The 19,418-nt window shown below is 55.1% G+C and overlaps 4 protein-coding genes across 4 annotated transcripts; 2 read left to right on the top strand and 2 right to left on the bottom strand.

Moving 5' to 3' along the window:
• Positions 1-188: 188 nt before the first annotated feature.
• MONBRDRAFT_32243 (uncharacterized protein) lies at positions 189-2,031 on the bottom strand. The gene is made up of 8 exons (XM_001745414.1): positions 1,959-2,031; positions 1,648-1,828; positions 1,383-1,559; positions 1,139-1,296; positions 920-1,026; positions 730-823; positions 527-616; positions 189-419 (listed from the first exon to the last, which is right to left on the bottom strand). The coding sequence occupies exons 1-8, from the start codon at positions 2,004-2,006 to the stop codon at positions 294-296; spliced, it is 981 nt and encodes a 326-aa protein (XP_001745466.1). The 5' UTR covers positions 2,007-2,031; the 3' UTR covers positions 189-293.
• A 1,194-nt stretch (positions 2,032-3,225) lies between these two features.
• On the top strand, positions 3,226-9,633 carry MONBRDRAFT_7874 (uncharacterized protein; the record flags this gene model as incomplete). Its single annotated transcript, XM_001745555.1, has 12 exons — positions 3,226-3,306; positions 3,519-3,684; positions 3,768-3,919; positions 4,063-4,179; positions 4,298-4,396; positions 4,606-4,989; positions 5,123-5,701; positions 6,880-6,973; positions 7,127-7,281; positions 7,374-7,490; positions 7,881-8,883; positions 9,029-9,633. 12 exons carry the CDS (start codon positions 3,226-3,228, stop codon positions 9,631-9,633), a joined length of 3,552 nt encoding a protein of 1,183 aa, XP_001745607.1.
• A 315-nt stretch (positions 9,634-9,948) lies between these two features.
• MONBRDRAFT_25070 (uncharacterized protein) lies at positions 9,949-17,476 on the bottom strand (the record flags this gene model as incomplete). Its single annotated transcript, XM_001745413.1, has 26 exons — positions 9,949-10,208; positions 10,292-10,357; positions 10,457-10,490; positions 10,543-10,680; positions 10,795-10,892; positions 11,058-11,142; positions 11,214-11,350; positions 11,481-11,521; positions 11,602-11,818; positions 11,933-12,096; positions 12,212-12,516; positions 12,655-12,819; positions 12,950-13,051; positions 13,165-14,096; positions 14,208-14,291; positions 14,412-14,505; positions 14,620-14,679; positions 14,763-14,960; positions 15,100-15,265; positions 15,362-15,527; positions 15,689-15,759; positions 15,933-16,150; positions 16,234-16,290; positions 16,403-16,659; positions 16,748-17,201; positions 17,264-17,476. 26 exons carry the CDS (start codon positions 17,474-17,476, stop codon positions 9,949-9,951), a joined length of 4,782 nt encoding a protein of 1,593 aa, XP_001745465.1.
• A 274-nt stretch (positions 17,477-17,750) lies between these two features.
• Positions 17,751-19,203, top strand: MONBRDRAFT_25069 (uncharacterized protein; the record flags this gene model as incomplete). The annotated part of the gene is made up of 5 exons (XM_001745554.1): positions 17,751-18,209; positions 18,465-18,536; positions 18,661-18,732; positions 18,938-19,009; positions 19,090-19,203. 5 exons carry the CDS (start codon positions 17,751-17,753, stop codon positions 19,201-19,203), a joined length of 789 nt encoding a protein of 262 aa, XP_001745606.1.
• Between the last annotated feature and the right edge of the window lie 215 nt (positions 19,204-19,418).

The following is a 19,418-nucleotide window of genomic DNA, read 5'->3' as shown; positions in this document are numbered from 1 at the left end:
AGTGAGAGAGAAGAGAGAAGAGAGAAAGAGATCAACTCGAGTTTTTTTCTAACAGCTTCATGTTATTATGGAATGGGGAGGAAGGAGGCTTCAAGCCAGTGGTATCTCAGATCAAGGAAGGGCAGGAGGGCATGCTCATCTTTGGGCAAGGGGTCATCGTTTGGAGGGGACGGGACGGGAAGCGGAAGGCAACTCTAAGGCTTTCAATTTGGTTTGTAGGGCTGGCGCTGGCAGTATATGGAGCGCGCAGGGCTTCTTCCCAAGCCAAGGGAAGAACAGGTGGGGTCAAGTCTTTACTTGGAGGCACCAGTGAGCTTGTCCTGCATGGCGCGGATAACCTTCATCTGGGAGCCATTCTGGGTGGCGTACTGCTTGTTGGTGTAGCCCCACCAGTCGAAGCAGGCGTTGGGGTTGCCAACCTGTAACGCGGGCACACACGAGGCGCAAGCGTGAGCCCCATCGACACAAAACACAGCAAAGCCCGTGAGTCACACTTGCAGCCAGCGGTTGCCAAGCCATGACGTACGAGCTCGGTGGCCTTGCACTGAGGGTACAGAATGACGAGGTTGTTGGACTCAGCCCACTCATTGTAGCCGGTGTGCTTGATGTAGTCCTCCTGCGCGTCACGCGATCAAACATGTCAGGGTGAGTTTGGGTGGTGGCAATCAAGTGATGTTGTCGGCGCGCGCCTCACTCTCCAGCCGTTGTTGATCAAAGGGGTCAACGTACATGGATGCGCTCAATCTGCTGCTGGCAGCCGTGGAAGACAATGTGGAGGCGGCAAGCAGAAGCATTGCGGCAGGCCGTGGGCACATACATGTAACTGCGCGCCAACACATGCATGATTTGGGGGGTTTTCCTTTGTGAGCTGGCCTTTCCAGGCAGGTGCCAAGGCATGTCATGGAGGCGAAGAACATACCCAGTCGGGCCAAGGAGGGCATCAGCGCTGCCAAAGGCCGTCTGATCAAAGGAGATGATGTTGCTGTCCGAGGCGGTGCCACGGGGGTTCAGAGTGCCGTACAGGGTCTGACGCAGAGGGAACAGGGGTGGTCAGAAGCAAGGGGGTTGTAAGTGCTTTGTGAAACAATCCAGACAAAAAGGTGGCAGATCAAGCTCGAGATCCCTTGACAGGCCGCACCTGGAGGATGTGGCCAGCACCATCGTACTCGCACTTCTGAATGTAGGGCTCGCCCTGAAGGCTGCAAGGGTTGCCGTAGTCAAGGGTGGGCATGCCGTGGGCCGAGTCGACAGTGTACTCGGTAGTAATGTTACCATTGGTGACGTAGTGCTCGTAGTCTAGAGAGCGTATCGATGGCACGGCAAGGCGATAAGCACCGGGCAACACAGCGCCGACAAGATGGGAGCATGCGCGGAGCACGCACAGGTTTGCAGCTTGTGCATGGCAGCCGAGTTGACGACGTGGTCGTTGGTGCCTGAGTAAAGGTAGACGTTGTCCGAGGCCATGTTGGAGGTGGCATCAATCGACTTGCTGGCCGCAAAACCCTCGGTGGCCGAGTAGAGGCGTTCCAGGTTGATCATCTCGGGAGTGTTCATGCACACTGTGGCGCACATTGAGGTACAAAGGTGAGCGACGCAAGGACTAGTCGGCGTTTTAGACGGGAGCGGTTGGGATTTCGGGAAACGTACTTGTGAGGGCCTCGGCCATCTCGTCCTCGGCGCAGTAGTAGGGGCCGCCGGCCACAATGCCGGCGCCGGTGATGGAGGCAGAAAAGGCCACATGGTACTGCACGGCAAAGAAAGCGCCGGCACTGAGACCCGAGACGGTCACATTCTGCGAGCTCACTTGAATATCGGGCCAGGAGGCCGTCTGCGATTGCACAGCATGAGCATGGTGAGCGTAGGGTGGCGTTGTGAGTTTAGGGCAGGGCCGAGGTGACCTCGTGTCCATGGCGGCGCGAATCAAATTTCGGAGCCGCGTCGGGGGAGCAGCAACATACGGCAGTGGCAGCCAGGCAGGCCAGGGCAACAAAGGTCTTGGTCAGCATGTTGAAAACGTCGGCAACACTCCCTGCCACGTTGAACCCCACCAACCACCAGCGGCAAGACGCGATCGGGGGCCCTAGTGAGCGCGGCAAAGACGGCAAGAGGCAGATATCGAAGAAGGCAATGTTGCTTCCTCCCCCGCGCGGAATCAAGCAGAAAAAGCGATCGGCGAGGAAGAAGCCGAAGAGAAGGGGAAAAGAAGGGAGGCACAGAGACAAGGACGAAGACGAAGGCAACCTCGAAAACAGAGCTTGCTGGGCTCGCACGGAGGAAGGCGGGAGAGGGAGGCGGGGCGAAGGGCACACGATCGAGGGGGGCCGTACCTTATCGCGCGCAAATAAAAAACGACCAAAAAAAAAAGTATCACCACGGGGAGCAAAGCAAGCAGAGGGGTGGATGAGCGGGGGTCGGGTGTTTAGAGGGGGGTGAGGTTGGTATGAAGGGTTAGGGTGTTTTGGCATGAAGTTTGCGTTGTGAGCAGAGGTTGAGGTGAGCAGGGGTGGTGGTGGAAGAGCGTGAGGGTGAGCACCTGCAAGTGTCAAGCATCAGGTCGTTCGCAAATGTTTGTGTTTGATGCCGGTGTAATGTTTGTCACATCTGCATACAAGTGTGGCAAACACGGTAACAATCCCAGCAAAACATGTCACTCGAGTGTGAACACGTCAATAAAGAAAGACAGAGAGAGAGAAGAAGAGAGAGAGCAAGAAGGCGTGAGAGAGTAAGGAAAACAGAGAAGGAGTGAGGGGGCAACACCTGAAAAGCGTACAACAAGCGGTGTTTGCAATCATCATGAAGAATCAACATCAAAAAAGTGTGTCAAAAGTCAGATTTTATCACAAAAGTGTGACGATGTGTGACAAAACAAACCTACATTCCATAACGGTGGTACATTTGGTAGTTTTGGTGGGCACAAATACAACTTAAAGAGGGTTGTTAACAATAAGACGCGGATGACTTGCCCGTGCGCTGCAAGCAAGTCGGTGGTGCCTGCGTGCAGCGGAGGCCCTGCTCCATCAAGAGAAGCGCCGCATCCCCCCGTGATAGCTGCTGCTTCCTCACCGCCTCACCCACCACCACACATGGAGATCTGGATCATGGTCAACCGTGGTTGCAACGTTCTTAACGAAATGATTTTCAAAACCAGCAATACTTTGTCCGTGACAGTCGCGTCGTAGGTCAAAAGGAGTCAAGGTCTTGTCCAGACTCTTTACAAACGCCGCAATGAGGCCTAGGCTTGTACTTCTCGGTAGAGTTTGGGCTGGCAAGAGTCCACCATCAGACATGCGCAAGTGCACGGGCATGGTGGGTCGAGAAGGGTCGAGGCAAGGGTTTGCTCATGTTACCAAAGCTGGCTGGCTCAAGCAAACGGCGCGCGCACCGCGCGCCGCAGCGTGTCCCGCAATTTTTCTTTTGCCCGACGCACGGAGGAGAGTTGATGAGATGGCATTGTCGGTTGTGCGCTGCCTGTTGCTGGCGCTACTGGTCGCCCTTTGGCTCGACACTGGGCGCGGCAGCAGCGACGCGACAAGGCTCCTGCCCACAACCAGAGCCGCTGCTGCAACGACCAGAGCCGCTGCTGCAACGACCAGAACCGCTGCCAGGGCGTCAAGCTGCGCGCCAGCCGAGCCGGCTATGCGCTCGAGTATGGGTTTGCAACCGGCTGGACCCTCGCCCCAGCACGTAAGTACTTCAATGCCCCTGCCGCATTGGCCGTACGCTTGCCACAAGGTCTCACCGTTTTAACGCCCTCGGCTGCGTCACAGTGGGACGCTGCAAGTGCACCAACCTCGTACCCTGTCATGATCCCGATACCCTGACCTGCCTGCGTGCCCGCCACTGCTTTGGCGATGACAGCAAGCCCTGTATCGACTTCAAGCCTTGCACGCAAGACGACGATACCCCAATGTCGAGCACGGTAGGTCTTGGTACATCCCTCAACCCTTGATTTTGTTCTTGATTTTGTTATGCCAACCTTCCTTGGCAGAAATGTGGCGGGATCACACGCCCAGCATCTCAGATTTCGCTGCCGGCTAACCTTGCCCGTCCCGTGCCGTGCAGTTTACATTCTACGCCGCCTGTGTTGGTGCGGACAGGTCTACGCTCATGGCCATCGAACGCTCCCACATATACGGGCGCCTGCGTGCGGTTCTTGATCAATGTCGGCGTCTCACAAAGGTAAATAATTGATGCCAACCAAAACCTCAGGTGTCCTGTGCCACGCTTTGACAAGGTCCTTTGGCGCTGACCCATTCGTACCTGCGTATTGTTGTGGGCCGCCAACCCTCCTGTTTAGCCCTGCCGTGTTGCGCTGGGCAGTGAGGACCATCTACACTTTGCCAATGCCAACGTCGGGGGCATCTACACTCTCCAAGTCGCCGTTCTGGCTGCCAAGGTACCGCATTGCCCGTGTGCATGGAGTACTATGCAGCTGGCAAACTGGTTCTTCACCTTCTCCGCACCCCACGCATGTGTGCAAGTCCTTGTTTTTATCCCCATTCGCCTGATGCATTTGTCTTTTGATGAACAGGATGCTCGCCGCCTGTTCAAGTGCCTGGCCAAAGCTAGCGCCCGCCTACGAACGCGTCAAGGCTGCACCATCAGCGCGCATCCTTCCTCACTCCCAGACGTTCCAAAAACTCTGACCTCGATGACATCGACATCGACATCGACATCGACATCGACATCGACATCGACATCGACATCGACATCAACATCGACATCGACATTGACATCGGCATCGACATCGACATCGACATCGACGTCCACGTCCACGTCCACGTCCACGTCCACGTCCACGTCCACGTCCACGTCCACATCTACAGCAGAGTCCGTTTCCAAGTCGACTACTGCACCAACACCCAAGTCCGAAGCTACACCCACGCCTACGTCCACATCATGGTCTCGGCCCAAGTCTACGTCAAGGTCTCCGCCAACGCCGACGCCGAGGTTGACGTCTCGACCCACGGAACCCGCGCCTACGTCCACGTCCCTGCCCGCTCCGACTTGCGCTGAAGATAGGTTTGAGCCAAACGACAGACTCGCCCCACTTTCAGTCAGTCCCAATCTGACAGCCACTGGGCTCTCTATCTGTGGTCCTCATGATGTGGACGCCTTCCAGTTTCCCATATGCGCGCGAGGGCGCGTTGCAATTGGACTCTTCTTCTCTCATGCTTTGGGTGACCTTGACATGCGTTTGCAAGTGGCCGATCTTGTCATTGATCGGGCCAGCTCCACGGATGATGAGTTTGCCCTTGTCGTGAGCCCATTGCAAACTCCAACGACCGGTCTCCTCGAGATTGGCAGCTTTGGTGGCAAAACCAATGCGTACAATCTCAGCATCACCGTCTCGCACTGCCAACAAAAGGTCTGCACAGACAGCCAATTTGAACCAAATGACTCGGAGGCAACCGCCACGACACTTCTCGGCAACACTTCATGGTTTGATTTGGAAATTTGTTTCAGCGGCGATGAGGACGTCTATGTCGTGGACGTCTGTGCCAATGGCAAGCTTCAAGTGGACGTCCGCTTTCGGCATGCCGACGGCGACTTGGACATGACTGTCCGCCTCAACGGATTGACAACCAATGGCATCTCGGCCTCGGACAACGAGTCTTTTATTGGTCCCAGCTTCTCTAATCAAACCGCCCTCATCAAGGTCTATGGCTACGTTAATGCCGTTAATACCTATGAACTCGATGTTCGTCTCTTGGGCTGTTGAAGCTTGCGACCAGCCAAGCGAGGGTCCAAGCGCACAATTCTCATTTTAATTATTCTGACCGCCATCGCGCATGAAATCGAATGAATGAAACGCTCCAAAAGGTCCATTGTATAGTTGAATTGGTTGCGTGGCTAAAACCCGCCACCAAGTTTCACTGGGCTCGACGCTTGCTCGCGTCCATCTAATGGTCGCAATTCGGCGCGAGTGTGTTGTGTTGGTGTGCACACGTGTGTGTTTGTGTCTCCGTGTCGGTTTTCTGCGACAAAACACCTGTCCCCGGTTTTGAGAATGATACAAGCCCCCCGCCTCATCCAGGGGCGCAAGCTGACCTAGGTCAAGATCATGAACAACATCGGGATTGTAAACAGCATCCATGACCCGAACACCGAACACCCGACACCTCGCCATAACGCCCAGATGGCAGAACAGCCCATTTTGTAACGGCTATAAAGTATGACATGCTGACAATACGAGGGAGGGGCGGTGCCAGTTGACTCGGTTGCAAGGAAATGCCTGTGGTTGGCGGGCAAGTGTGCGTCAGCTGGTCGGGGTCGGTGCAGGGTACGGCTGGTCTAGTTGCTGTGTGTGTGTGTGTGTGGGCAAGGAAAGGGGTGGTGGTGGTGGTGGGTGGGGGTAGGAGTCATGCGTTGCGGTGGCTTGTGCGTGCCTCGCGGGGTGCGCATGTGGCATCGCGTCATGGACCAAGCCTCGCCATTTCCGACAGCAAATGGCCGCGACTCTGTTCGATCGGCGCTTTCTTGATCCTATCAACGTTGTGTCCCACAAAGTGTGCCTGGCCTTGGATGAGTGACTTGCCCATCTCGTTCTTGGCGTGTTGAGTCTGTTCGTCGGCATGGTTTGGGCTGCTGTGCATGCTTTGCCGTGCGTTGGTGCGCGGCGCGTCTTGAGCCTCCTCCTCGCTTGCCTCTGCATTCTCGGTCAAGCTTCACCCACCACCACCGCTACCCGTCTCCCAACCACTCATGTGCCCTCGACTACCACGCCGAGCCCAACTGCTCACACTGGCGATAATTTCGTTTCCCTCGAGCGCCTAATTGCCTTTGAGGTCAGGAGCCGTGTCCTGTCGAACGTCCATCGAGTCATGGGCTGCGCTCTTGTATGTGTAGCTCACGCCGCTTATGCTACCGTTCCGACAGGATAACAACGGTCAAGGCTTCAAAATCAAACGCGCCGAAGGCGGCTACACCGTGGAGACTGGCTTTGCCAGCGGTTTTGCCTTTGCCGCTGTTGGTACGATGCTCACCCTCGCCCGTGTGGGCGCAAGTGTTTTTGTTATTGTTATGTATACCGCGTGTCGTGCTCGTCAAGTTTTGAGCAAAACAATGGCGCATCTTCAGCCTGACCACGACAGCCTCTCCTTGACTCGCTCGTGTTTGATTCTAGCTGGGCGCTGCAAGTGCACAACCTTGGTGCCGTGCCGCGACCCGCAAGGACTCTCGTGTCTGCGCGCCCGCTACTGCATTAGTGATGAAGCATCTCAAGCTTGCGTCTGGTTCAAACCCTGCACTCAACGCGATGACACTCGCATGAAAACTCAGGTAAAAGACTTGCCCGTTGCACTTGCATCAATCAAGCGAGGTGATGGGTGTCCGATCTGACTCTCTGCTGCGTCAACTTAAATGCCACCCAGGCCAGCTTTGCGGCGGTCTGTGACGGAAGGCGTGGAGCTCAGCTGACTGCCAACGATCAACTGGCCATCTTCAACTTGTCTCGCAGCGTGGTGGACAAGTGCATCTCTGTCAAAAAGGTTTGTGTCCGTACTGCCTGTGCCAGTCATGTTACAACCACCATCAATCAGCCTTGATGCCAACACTGTTGCCTCAGCCCTGTCAGGTGATGTTGAGGAACGCGACTGACCTCGTTTTTGCCAGTCCAAGTGCAACTGGCTTTTCCCAATACAAAGTATCAGTCCCTGTCCGCAAAAGCAAGGTCAGCGTTTTGCCCTGCTTATGGTGCTGGCAACCTGTCCGATGTGCTCATGCTCGGCGCCTGTCGACAAGCAGGTGGCACGACAAGTGGAGGAATGTATTGAAAACTCGGCATCGACACTGCTCAACCAAGGCGCCTGTTCTATCAGTCTGTTTGCGCAAGATTTGCCTGGCATTGAGCCCACGTCTACGACAACCACGCTGTCAAGTACCTCGAGCACCTCGAGCACCTCGAGCACCTCGAGCACCTCGAGCACCTCGAGCACCTCGAGCACCTCGAGCACCTCGAGCACCTCGAGCACCTCGAGCACCTCGAGTACATCAAGCACATCAAGCACCTCGAGTACTTCGAGTACTTCGAGCACCTCGAGTACTTCGAGCACCTCGAGTACTTCGAGCACCTCGAGTACTTCGAGCACCTCGAGTACATCAAGCACATCAAGCACCTCGAGCACGTCGAGTACATCAAGCACATCTACCACCTCGAGCACCTCGAGCACATCAAGCACCTCGAGCACCTCGAGTACATCAAGCACATCAAGCACCTCGAGTACATCAAGCACATCAAGCACCTCGAGTACATCGAGTACTTCGAGCACTTCGAGTACTTCGAGCACCTCGAGTACTTCGAGCACCTCGAGTACTTCGAGCACCTCGAGTACATCAAGCACATCAAGCACCTCGAGCACGTCGAGTACATCAAGCACATCTACCACTTCTACCACATCTACCACATCAAGCATCTCGACCACATCTGCCACCTCGACCACCTCGACCATCTCGACCACATCGACCACATCGACCACATCGACCACATCTACCACATCAACCACTTCTACCACATCGACCACCTCGTCCACATCGACCACATCTGCCACGACCACCACATCGACCACATCTGCCACGACCACCACATCGACCACATCTGCCACGACCACCACATCTACCACATCAACCACATCTACCACATCGACCACATCGAGCATCGCGAGCACCACGTCCGTCACCTCCATGTCGCCCACAGGGATGGCATCAACGAACATGCCAGCAAGCACAACGACCGCAAATACATCACCAAGCAGCACAACCAGTTCATCGTGTGCAGCCACCTTTCCTGCCCCAGGATGCTCATGCAGCCCGGACGTGCTGGAACCAAACAGCCCTACATCACCAGCACTGCTGAGTCCCAACCTGGCTATGACTGGACTCACAGTGTGCTCGAATGAACCCGACGATACCTATGTTGTTCCAGTGTGTGCGGGCGGGACAGTCCAGGTGACCATAGCTTTTTTGCACTCCTTTGGTGACCTGGACCTGACGCTCAGACTTGCATCTCTTCTCGATCAAAGTCTATCAGAAACAGACGATGAATCAGTCATGTTAACAAACACCCTTGGACGGGATGCGGATGCGACCATATCCGTCATTGGGTTTCTCGGCGATACAAACACCTACAACCTTTCGATCATCACGACGGGCTGTGTCCCAACCGTCATGACGCCCAGCCTGACCCCAGAATCATCAACCACTCAGGAGCGCACGCTTCCTTTGGCAACCAATGCTTCAGCAGATAGGACAACGACAATGGCAGCGACAACAAGCAGTTCAAGTTGTCCCGACTCGGCACTCGAGCCAAATGATTCTGTGGCCACGGCCACAATGATTGCCACCGACGTGGCCTTGCAAGGACTAGCCATCTGCGAATACGGTGACGTGGACGTGTTCATCATTCCCGTCTGCCAATCCGGTGGCCTTGATATTCTGCTTGAGTTTGAACACGCCGTTGGCGACCTGGACATGGCGGTCACTTTGAATGGCGTTAACACACCCGTCAATTCCGCGACTGACAATGAGGTGTATGTGGGTATCAGCACATCCGACCAACTTGCGCAGCTGTACATCTTCGGTTTTCGCAACGCCACCAACACTTACACGCTGAACATGAATATCGTGCAGTGTTGAGAACATCAAAGCAATATTCAAGGTTTTGACTATTATATTTTGTAGCAACCAGTCGTCAGCTGGGCCAGGACAATTGAAGTCTTGTAGTATGCATTGAAGATGTGATGATTCTGCAGGGGCTTGCGCTCGAAAGAAGAACAAAAAAGAGAGAAAGAGAAGAGAAGAGAAGAGAAGAGAAGAGAAGAGAAGAGAAGAGAAGAGAAGAGAAGAGAAGAGAAGAGAAGAGAAGAGAAGAGAAGAAAAGGCAGCAAGCCATTGCTAGAACTACTCGATTTGATTGGAAGCTACTATCCTCTAAAGTCAGGCTAAATCTATCTAAACGCGGGTTGATTTGAGCAGCGGGGCTTTGGCAAGCACCGTGTCAACGACCCTTGTTGCAGGTGCGTCTGTTTGTTGATGCTCCGCAGCGGCACTGCACACATCCATGATCCTTGCACGGCGCTCATGCTGAGCTTGCTGAACGCTGTCGAGCAGTGACGCGTTGATCGCAATGCCGCTGTCTTCAACCATCTGACGGAAGACCGAACCGGATTGTCGGAGGAGATTGATAGGGTTGTCGTACTCGGCAATTTCCCCTAAATGATGGCACCAGCACGACCCCACTCTGAGTGGAAACACCTCACAAAGGCCAGAAAGCGCTTGTAAGAACGCAACTCACCCTGGTCCATCACCAAGATCATGTCACAGTCTAACACGGTATTCAGTCGATGGGCAATGGTCATAACTACGGGGCCAGTAATCAAGGCAAGGTCCCATGAGGCCAAGCAAAGTGGAACTCGGAGCAAACTGAAGCAGGGATTGGCGAGCTGCAGCTCCCACGCACCCGTGCAGCCCGCAAACGACGTGCGGATGGTCGACTAAAAACGGGCGCCATAGCGACATGAGTGCAAGAATATTGAAGCTCCTCACTGGCAATCCCTCGAGCAACCCAGCAGCGTTGTGGCTTGCCTGTAGGAGGCTATCCGTCTTGCTATCGGTACTGCTACTAGCCTCATCCAAAACCAGGATGCGCGAATTGCGCAGCAGAGCACGGGCCATGCACAACAGCTGCCAAGACAAGCGATGCCTTTGAGGCGGGCTCCAGAGATACAGGGCGCCCAATTTCGATTCTGCCATTTTAAGCATGACTGCGGGCAAAGCAAATCGTCCATCGACCCCGACCTGGCGCTCGCCGACGGAAAAGTTGTTGCCATTCTCTACCACGGGAGCATTCAACTGTGCGGGAAGGCGATCAATTGCTCCCCGCATGTGTGCTCGCTCTATCAAGCACCAAGATACGCAGAGCACCATGAGGAAAAGACCACCGAGATTCAACCCCCTCCCTCCCCTCAAGTTACCCCAAGAAACCACCAACGTCCTCAACAGCAACAGCAAGCATGACCCTCATGTCTACCGTGGCCTGTTATTCATGATCGGGAACTGACCCAGCGCCGTCCAAATTTGATCATCCGTGTAGCGATCAAAAGGATCGAGGTTGTATCTTAGCGTGCCCACAAACAGAACGGGCTCCTACACACCACGTTCAGGTCAGAGCACGTAGTCACACCCTTGTGCGCGTCTTGAACAGTCAAGGCTCATACTTGGGGAATAATGCTGAGTCGTGAGCGCAGATGATTGAGCTTGACGGAAGAAATATCCAATCCATCGACCATGATTTGGCCCGCCTCAAGCTCCAAAAGTCGATACAATACTTGCGTCAGCGACGACTTGCCCGCGCCTACGAGTTCAAAGCCAGAACATGGCAGCGCGGCGACTATGAGACACAGACATGGCTCGCGGGAAAGAAGGAAGACGGTCAAAACCAGAAAGAGCTGAGTGCGAAGAGGACAGAGCCCCGTGTTCCATACCTGTGCGACCAACGATGCCCACGTGCTGCATGGCCGCCACCCTGAACAAGCGGATGATGGTGGCCATCGTGAGTGGCACCCAAAAGCCAAGAACGGTTGCAGGCAGCGAGTCATGCCGAACCGAAAAGTAACGGATTTGAGGACGGTTTCAAGACCAGGGCGGTAGCGTGCCGAAACGGAGGCAAACTCGACAACACCCTGCGTTGGCCACTCGGGCGGTGGCTCAAGGCCCGCCGAGTCTTCCTGGGGGGTGCTTTGCACGGTATCCTGAAGTCTCTCCACGGAGGTAAAGCGGCCCTCCACCTCGGCACTCAGGCGGGTGGTATACTGGAACATGCCTGGAGGCATTGCAAGAAGGAAAAAAAGGAGCGGTGTTGTTTCGGACGCAGATGAAGGGTCATCGTCGTTGAAAGCGCAATGTATGGCAGGCCAGTCGCACGATTTTGGCTGACCTCCCATGGAGAGAGCATACGTAATGCTCAAGGCGGCCTGGGCCGGGTCGATGTGGTTGCGCAAGATCACACTGGTGATTCCCGTGGCCAGCACGATCATGGTGGTAGTGATATCAAGGCGAACTGAAAACCAGCGCGAGCAATAGTAGAAGCCAAAGAAAGACCTACATAAACAAAACCCAGGGCAAAGGAGCCAGCGCATGAGCGGATCGAAAAGGGTTTGACGATGAGAGTGGACTTGTTCTCATCGCACTCAAGGCGATCGATACAAGCGCGTACTTTGTGTTTGTAGTCAGACGTTCAACAAATTCAGAGTAAAATTGATCGTGCTTGCGAAAGGCTGCAATCGTGCTGAGGCCTTGCAGCGTTGCAGAGAGGTGGGAGAACAAGGGGCTGCGCGACACGTTGTCCAGTCGCTTGATGTGTCGCTGTGTCGGGCGAAAGTAATGCACGAGCCAGAAGAAAAAGCCCAAGATGGGCACCAAAGCAACCAAGAACCATGGGAAAATGTACCCAATCAGTGCTAGCATAAGCACAATGTGTGCCACATTCTGCAAGAATTGCTCGGCCAAGAAGGGCAGTCGCTAAATGATCAGCAGCAGCACGGTGGGGTGGCAAAGGTAAGAGCCAATCGTCAGAGTCAATCAGTGGGAGGGGGTCGAGCAAACGAGAAGACACCATCCACTCTGCTGCTCATCTATTTCGCGTCATGCGGTCCTTACCGTGTCAATCTCATCCATATCCTTGCTAAATCGATTGAGCAGGCGGCCAGTCGGGGTGGTGTCAAAAAAGGCCATAGGGGCGCCCACCACGGCGCGGAAAACAGAACCATGGATCTGACTGGAGGCTTTGATGGTGTGACGGCAGTAAAGGTATCCTCGGACGCACTGCCAAGACCCCGGATGTCAAAGCAACGAAATACAGCATGCAAACGCTGTGGTGAGTGATGAGTGATGAAAAAGTCTTTTATAACTGCCACATCATCGCTCGGCTCGAGGGCGACCTTGGATTCAGTACCTGCAAAATTAACAGGGCGGCCACGGTCATGCTAAACACCAACGCGTGTCGATCAATGTCAGGGTTGTCAGCTGCATTGCCCGTGCGACTCGAGCCATCGCCCTGTATCCAAGCAGGACCAGGTGTAAGCTCCATGGCGGTACGCATGACAAGCGCGGCTGCGCGGTGTGTCAATGATCAAGCATCAGAGTCGCTTGACAAGGCGCTGCGCTCACCTGTTGAATCCAGTAGCTAAGGTAATAGTCACCAAAGGTCCGAGCAAACATGGCCACGAAGAAGAGGCCGATAATAAAAGAGAATATAGCAATACCACCGGCGGCACGAAAATATTGGCCGATCGTGTGACGACCCACGGCCCCGCGCACCATCCCCTCGTCTTGCACCAGCGCCGTGCCTTGGCTTCCTGGATCTCCGAGACGGAGCGCCGGGTCAGGACTGGAACCTTTTGATGCGGCCAAGGTTGGACTGGTTGCTTCATCGCAAGACACCTCTGTTGTGACGGTGGCGTGTCGCTCGGCTGCCGACAGCTGGCTTGACGTTTCCAACAAGCCTTGGTCCTCGACGGGCTTCTCCTCCGAGACTTGACGCAGGTGGTGCTCAACCAGGCTGGCAAAGTCTGGATTGCGTTGCAGCAGCTCGTGGTAGGTGCCAATGTGGACGTGGCCCGCATGCACAAACAGTACGCGATTGCAACGGCTGAGGTGTTGCAATTGATGGGTAACGAGCAAAACTGTTTTTTCTCGGAGGGCCGAGAGAACAGCGTGCTCAAAGATGTGCTCGCCAACGTGAACGTCCACTGCGCTCAGGGGATCATCAAGCAAGTAGATGTCCTGCGCGGCATACAGGGCGCGCGCAAGGCTGACACGCTGTTTTTGACCACCCGACAGGTTAAGACCTCGCTCGCCAATAAAGGTCAGGTCCCCGGCCGAGAGTTGGCGTAGATCGGGCTCCAAGCCAGCAGCAAATACGGCTCGACGATATGCCTCCTCCTCAAAAGGGTGACCAAAGAGAATGTTGTCCCGCAGCGTGGCCGATTGTATCCATGCTTGCTGGCTGACAAAGGCGACGCTTTCGCGAATAAAGGCCTGGCCGCTCTCATTCACAATCAAAGCCTCGGCTAGCAAGGCAGCGAGCAGCGTTGATTTGCCTGCGCCCACGGCGCCGCAGCAACCAACGAGCTCACCGCGAGTAATGGCCAAATTTACTTGTCGGAGGAGCACTACGGGAGTTGGCGCCGCGTCAGGCTTGGCTGACTCACTGTTCGGCCCAACAGCCGAAGACGGTGGCAGCGTCGGCCAGGCAATGTCTGCATTGTCCAGTTGAATGGCCACATTGGCGTTTGCTATGGATGGTCAAGCCAAATGTCAAAGAAAGACCAAGCCAGATGCCAAAGCAAAAGCAGACTGCGTGGACACGGGAAGTAGAGAAGCATTGAAAGCGGCCATTTGAGCAAGCAACGCACAAGGAGGCAGAAGAGGTATGCGTTCGTTATCTTGCAGCAAAAATGTTTTGAGGCGTTTGACGCCTTGCTCAGCCTCAGCAGCGGTCTTGACAGCCTGGGAGAGGCAATGCGGGCAAAGGGGCGTGAGGGAGACAATGAGGGCAAAAAGGGGCGCGAGAGAAGTTTTCAAATTGGGCCACTCTTAGCATGCTCTGCAACAGGGACGTACCCTTGATAGCACAGACAAGGAAAACCGGAGCGTATTGAACAGGGCGAGCACGGTGAAGACCTACACAGGCGGCCAGAAACACGTGAGCAACGTCCAAGATGCTGCAAAGCCATGTGAAGCCTTCAGAAAACACCAAACCGCACCTCGTTGGCTTTGAGGGAGCCTGCCGTGTAGGCTTGGATTAGAAACGTGACCATGGCTGCTACAGCTGGCATGATGGGAATGAGGGAGACGGTCACGCTTTGCCATAATGCGGCATGGCGAAGGAAGGTGGCCTCGGATTGGCGCAAGTCAGCCACTTTATCGGCAAATGAGTCCTCCCATGCGTACATTTTGATCAACTAAGCATATCAAGGCGGGTAGCCGTGAGAAAAGCAAGCTTGGTTGCCGAGAGGACAGTTTAGAAAGACTGGCTGCCGTGGGGTATGGGCTTGGCGACTGGCAGCCGTGGCGTATGTGCCTGGCGACTGGCAAGCGTACCTTGATGCAAGAGATAATTTCGTTCATCAAAGCGACGCGAGCGTCGGTGAAGGAGAGGGCCTGCCTTCGGAGCTGGCTGGTTTGCTTGGCAAACACCACTTGAATAGGGACGATGAGAGAGAACACAAAGACACCGGCTAGCGCGGCTGGACCCAGAACAAGGGCACTAGGAGCACGGGGGAGAGGGGGGCAGTAGAAGGACCATGATGAGGTGACGACCGAGGGCGCATGGACAAGGACGAGGCAATGGGAGATAACATACCTAGCCACAAGGACGGCAAGACCCATAACAAGGGAGATGTATATAAAGGCCGAATATAGGGCTGCATCATGAATACGCTGGCCGTCGTTGCTGCAAATGTTAACTAGTTCACCCACTGAGTAGCGCCCGAGGTCGCGCAGCCGCAAAGCTTTGCGAAACACGGCGCCTGCCATTCAGGGCGGGGCCCAGGATATATGTGAGACATGTGCACAGCGAGGTGGGCTGGCGTGGCGGTGCATGCGCGCGCGCGCACGGGGTGATGGTAGAAAACTTTATGCTGCGGTGCCGCGGATGGGATGGACGACTGGTTGGAGCCTGACAACGTACAAAAAATAATGGTGCGAAAGGACACTCCGTAACGGGTGGACGTAAAGCCGTACATGTTGAGAAGCAGAGAGCTGTCGGCAACGGGACGGTATGACAGGGACGGTCAGAGGGAGAGCGAAAAGGCGGGGAAGAGGTGCACAGGTAGATATTCATGTCAAGACGGAGTTGAGAAGGCCAAGGAATGTTGGGAGACCAAGGTATCAAGGAAGAGGGGGTGAAGCAGAGTCTTGGGCCAAGAGCGCACCGCAAGACCTCACAAGCGGCGAGGGCAAAGGCGAGGCCCAGACCAAAGCCAATCAGGTTGGAATAAGGGCCGGAATCTTCCAGGTAGCGCACGATTGAATTGAGCACGAGGAGTGGGGTAAAGAGCGCGACGACAATGTACAGGGTTGCGACCACGATGGAGGTCCATATGGAGGCGCGGTAGCCGTGATAGAGCGCGCGGGGGATGGAAGCTTTGGCCTGCGGCACGTGGGGAGCGCGGGAGTGATGCAGCACAGAGCCGTGTATGCACATTGGGTGCAATATACAAGTGCTGCTCGTACCGGCCCATGGCGCTCGACTTCTTGTGCCCAAGCTTTCTCAAAGCGTCGTGCAGCTGTCTATAGGGGGCAAGGTGGACAAGAATTAAAAAAAGTTGGTTGCGCCGAACAAGAGGACGGCAGCGAGGGGTCGGAGGGCAGGGGACAGGGTTCTCGCAAGGCAGCCGCGGACCTCGGGCTTTTGGTCATCTGGAAGCGCATAGACGTCTTCGGAGGAGAAGAGGAACCGACGACCGTACGCGACGAGCGGCGAGCACCAGAGGAAGAGGACGTAGCTCACAAACGACGACTCGGCAATGGCATCCCAGTTTGCGCGCCGAAACGGCGGTCGGGTGGGCTCCTCCTCCACCCAAGGTGGCTCCACCTCCTCTTTATCCGCCATGACACCCCCAAACGTCACCCCAAGCAAGCCGCCAGATGCATGACGGGCTGAGCAACCACCAGCAGCAGGTGTCGGAGCAGCAGCAGCAGCAGCAGCAGGTGTCGGAGCAAGTCGCTCCACGGCCTCCACACACACGTGTGTGTAGGTGTGAGAAAATCAAAGAGAAATGCGTGTACTGGCGAGAGATGTGTGTGGGACGGCGATTGATCGTCGTTCGTCTGACAAACCCTTTTTTCTTTTGGTTTTGTTGAGAGAGAGAGAGAGAGAGAGATTGAGAGAGAGAGTGTGTGTTAGAGAGAGAGAGAGAGAGAGATTGAGAGAGAGAGTGTGTGTGTGTTAGAGAGAGAGAGAGAGAGAGAGAGAGAGAGAGAGAGAGAGAGAGATTGAGAGAGAGAGTGTGTGAGAGAGAGAGAGAGAGAGAGAGAGAGATTGAGAGAGAGAGTGAGGGAGAGAGAGAGAGAGAGAGAGAGAGAGATTGAGAGAGAGAGAGAGTGAGAGAGATTGAGAGAGAGAGAGAGAGAGAGAGAGAGAGAGAAGATTTACGAGAGAGGGAATGGCGTGGGCGGGAATTGCATAGGCCGTGGGACAACTGGATCAATCAAGCCTGACTGGGTTGCATTTTAGATCCGATGTTAGGTGGGGTCACTGGACTTGGTGTGGCTCAGGGGTTGCTGGCGAGGGGTCGTTGCTCTTGCTGAGTTTATTGTTGCGGGGTGGGCCCGGGCTTGTGAAGTTGCCTGGCTTGTGGGGCAATGCTTGTATTGGGTTTTGGGTGAATCGGGTCAGCAGGACTAACCTTGACAGGAGCATGATTGGGGTGGAGCGGCGCGTTTGGGCCTTTGCGCTTGTCAATGCTTTGGTCATTGCGACGGGGGATGACGCCTACGTCTGGTCAAATGAAGATGGTGACTTGTGCGTCAATAGTTCGCAGGCCCATGGGCCTACGCGAGTCCTTTTTGGTGACGTCGACGCCGTGGCAGCCCTTTCAGGCGCCCGTGAAACCATCACCAGCCTAGGGGGGCAGATCCCTGTTCTGGCCGAGCCAGGCATCGGGTCTGGGGACACGGTGCTGCAACCTGGTAAATGCGGCGACCTCACTCTCAACAGCAGCAGCGGCCGTCGCGTTCTTCTCAATGGCATGGACGTTCTAGCCGAGCTTTCCGTCTTGCAGCACGCCGCCGAGAGCATGATGGGGCCGGAAGTAACGCCAGCGGCATCGCCCCGCGCTGGTGCAGCCCCGTGCTCCCCACAGACAGATTTGAGTTTACACAACTCGATCAAGGTTGACGAGCACGGCAACGTATTTTTCAATGTCAGCCAGTCTCACCAGCGCATTTGGCTCAACGGCGTCGATTTTCTTCAAGCGCTGGATGACCTGCGTCGTCTCGTGGATGCATTGGAGGAGATTTCGCCCAACCCAACACCCGTCCCTGTGATCCACACGGGTGACGTCACTTGTAATCTTTCAGCTTTCTCTCCCGCTACCACCGTGATCCAAGGAAACCTGAACCTCGACAGCTGTGGTGCTGCCCTCAATGCCGTTGCACTACAGCGTCTTGGCCGCGTCACGCGCATCGACGGCGGTGTGCGCATCAACGTACGATATCGAACCACTGTACACTCTTCATTTCCATTGAGTCATGAAGCTGATTGAAGCTGACGTGTAGAACAATCCTGCCCTGACCAACGTCGCTGGCCTTGGTAACTTGTCCTTCGTCGGCGAAGCCATGGTCATATCGGTACGCGGGTTGCAGCACCACACAAACAGCCCAGCCGCACTTCAGGCGGCTGGCAATGACCGACTGACATGCTTTGCATTGTATACAATTCATTCTGTATTCGTTGTTGATAGAGAAACTCTGGGTTGGCCGACATCGAGGGCCTGCACAGCCTCACCCACATCCAAGGCCACCTTCAAATTAATGTGCGTCAAAGAGTCAACCGCTTGTTTGTCCTTGAGCATACAAATGCCCTCTGTTAGCGTCAAATTCGAATTCGTACTCCCACACGCCGTGGAGTCTGGCACCTTCCTCTTGCCGTCTTGATAGGATAATCCTGCGTTGAGGAACATTGACGGCCTGCGCAGCCTGATCTTTCTCGGAGCACATCTCAACATCGCGGTATGTCTCAAGAGAAGCACGTCAGAGACCTCATCGCATCTACGACGATGCCTTCAAACACAAGTTGCGCTTTTTGAATACTATCAGCGGCCCCACTATTGGGTCTGCCCGTGTTTTATTGTGCGCATGCAGACCCAAGGCAGTGGGGCTGTCTGGTGGAGGGATGCGTGCTATGAAACTGAAGCTCGCTGGGTTTCTCTCGTAGAGTAACCTTGGGTTAGCCAGCATCGGTGGCCTCAGCAGCCTCACCAACATTACCCAAAGCCTTGACATCAAAGTAAGCCTCGCTGGGTGGAGCTTGGTTCTCGCATTGTTCTTGACCATCCTGATGGACATGCCCAACCCTTCCAACGGCAGTACAACCACGAGTTGACCACCCTAGATGGCCTCGGTGGCATCACCCAAGTTGGAACCTACGTCAGCATTGCAGTAGGTCATGCAGGCACCGCACACCTCGATGATCTGGCGTAAACGCTGAGCTGGCTTTGGGTGCATGCAGAGTAACGCTGCCTTGGTCACCCTCCATGGGTTTGATGACCTTTCATACATTGGAGATCATCTCTATATTGGCGTATGTGGTTGACACAAACGTTGTGATCGATTTTGCTCGGGTGCCTCAAAAGTACACCTCGCACATCACAATAGACCCACCCACCAGTTGCTGCATGGGCACCCGTTCTCTTTTC

The sequence above is a fragment of the Monosiga brevicollis genome, genomic scaffold, assembly GCF_000002865.3.
Source record: "Monosiga brevicollis MX1 MONBRscaffold_9 genomic scaffold, whole genome shotgun sequence".
Taxonomy (NCBI): Eukaryota; class Choanoflagellata; order Craspedida; family Salpingoecidae; genus Monosiga; species Monosiga brevicollis.
Note: the sequence above shows the minus strand (reverse complement) of the source record. Positions and strands in the feature narration are given on the sequence as shown.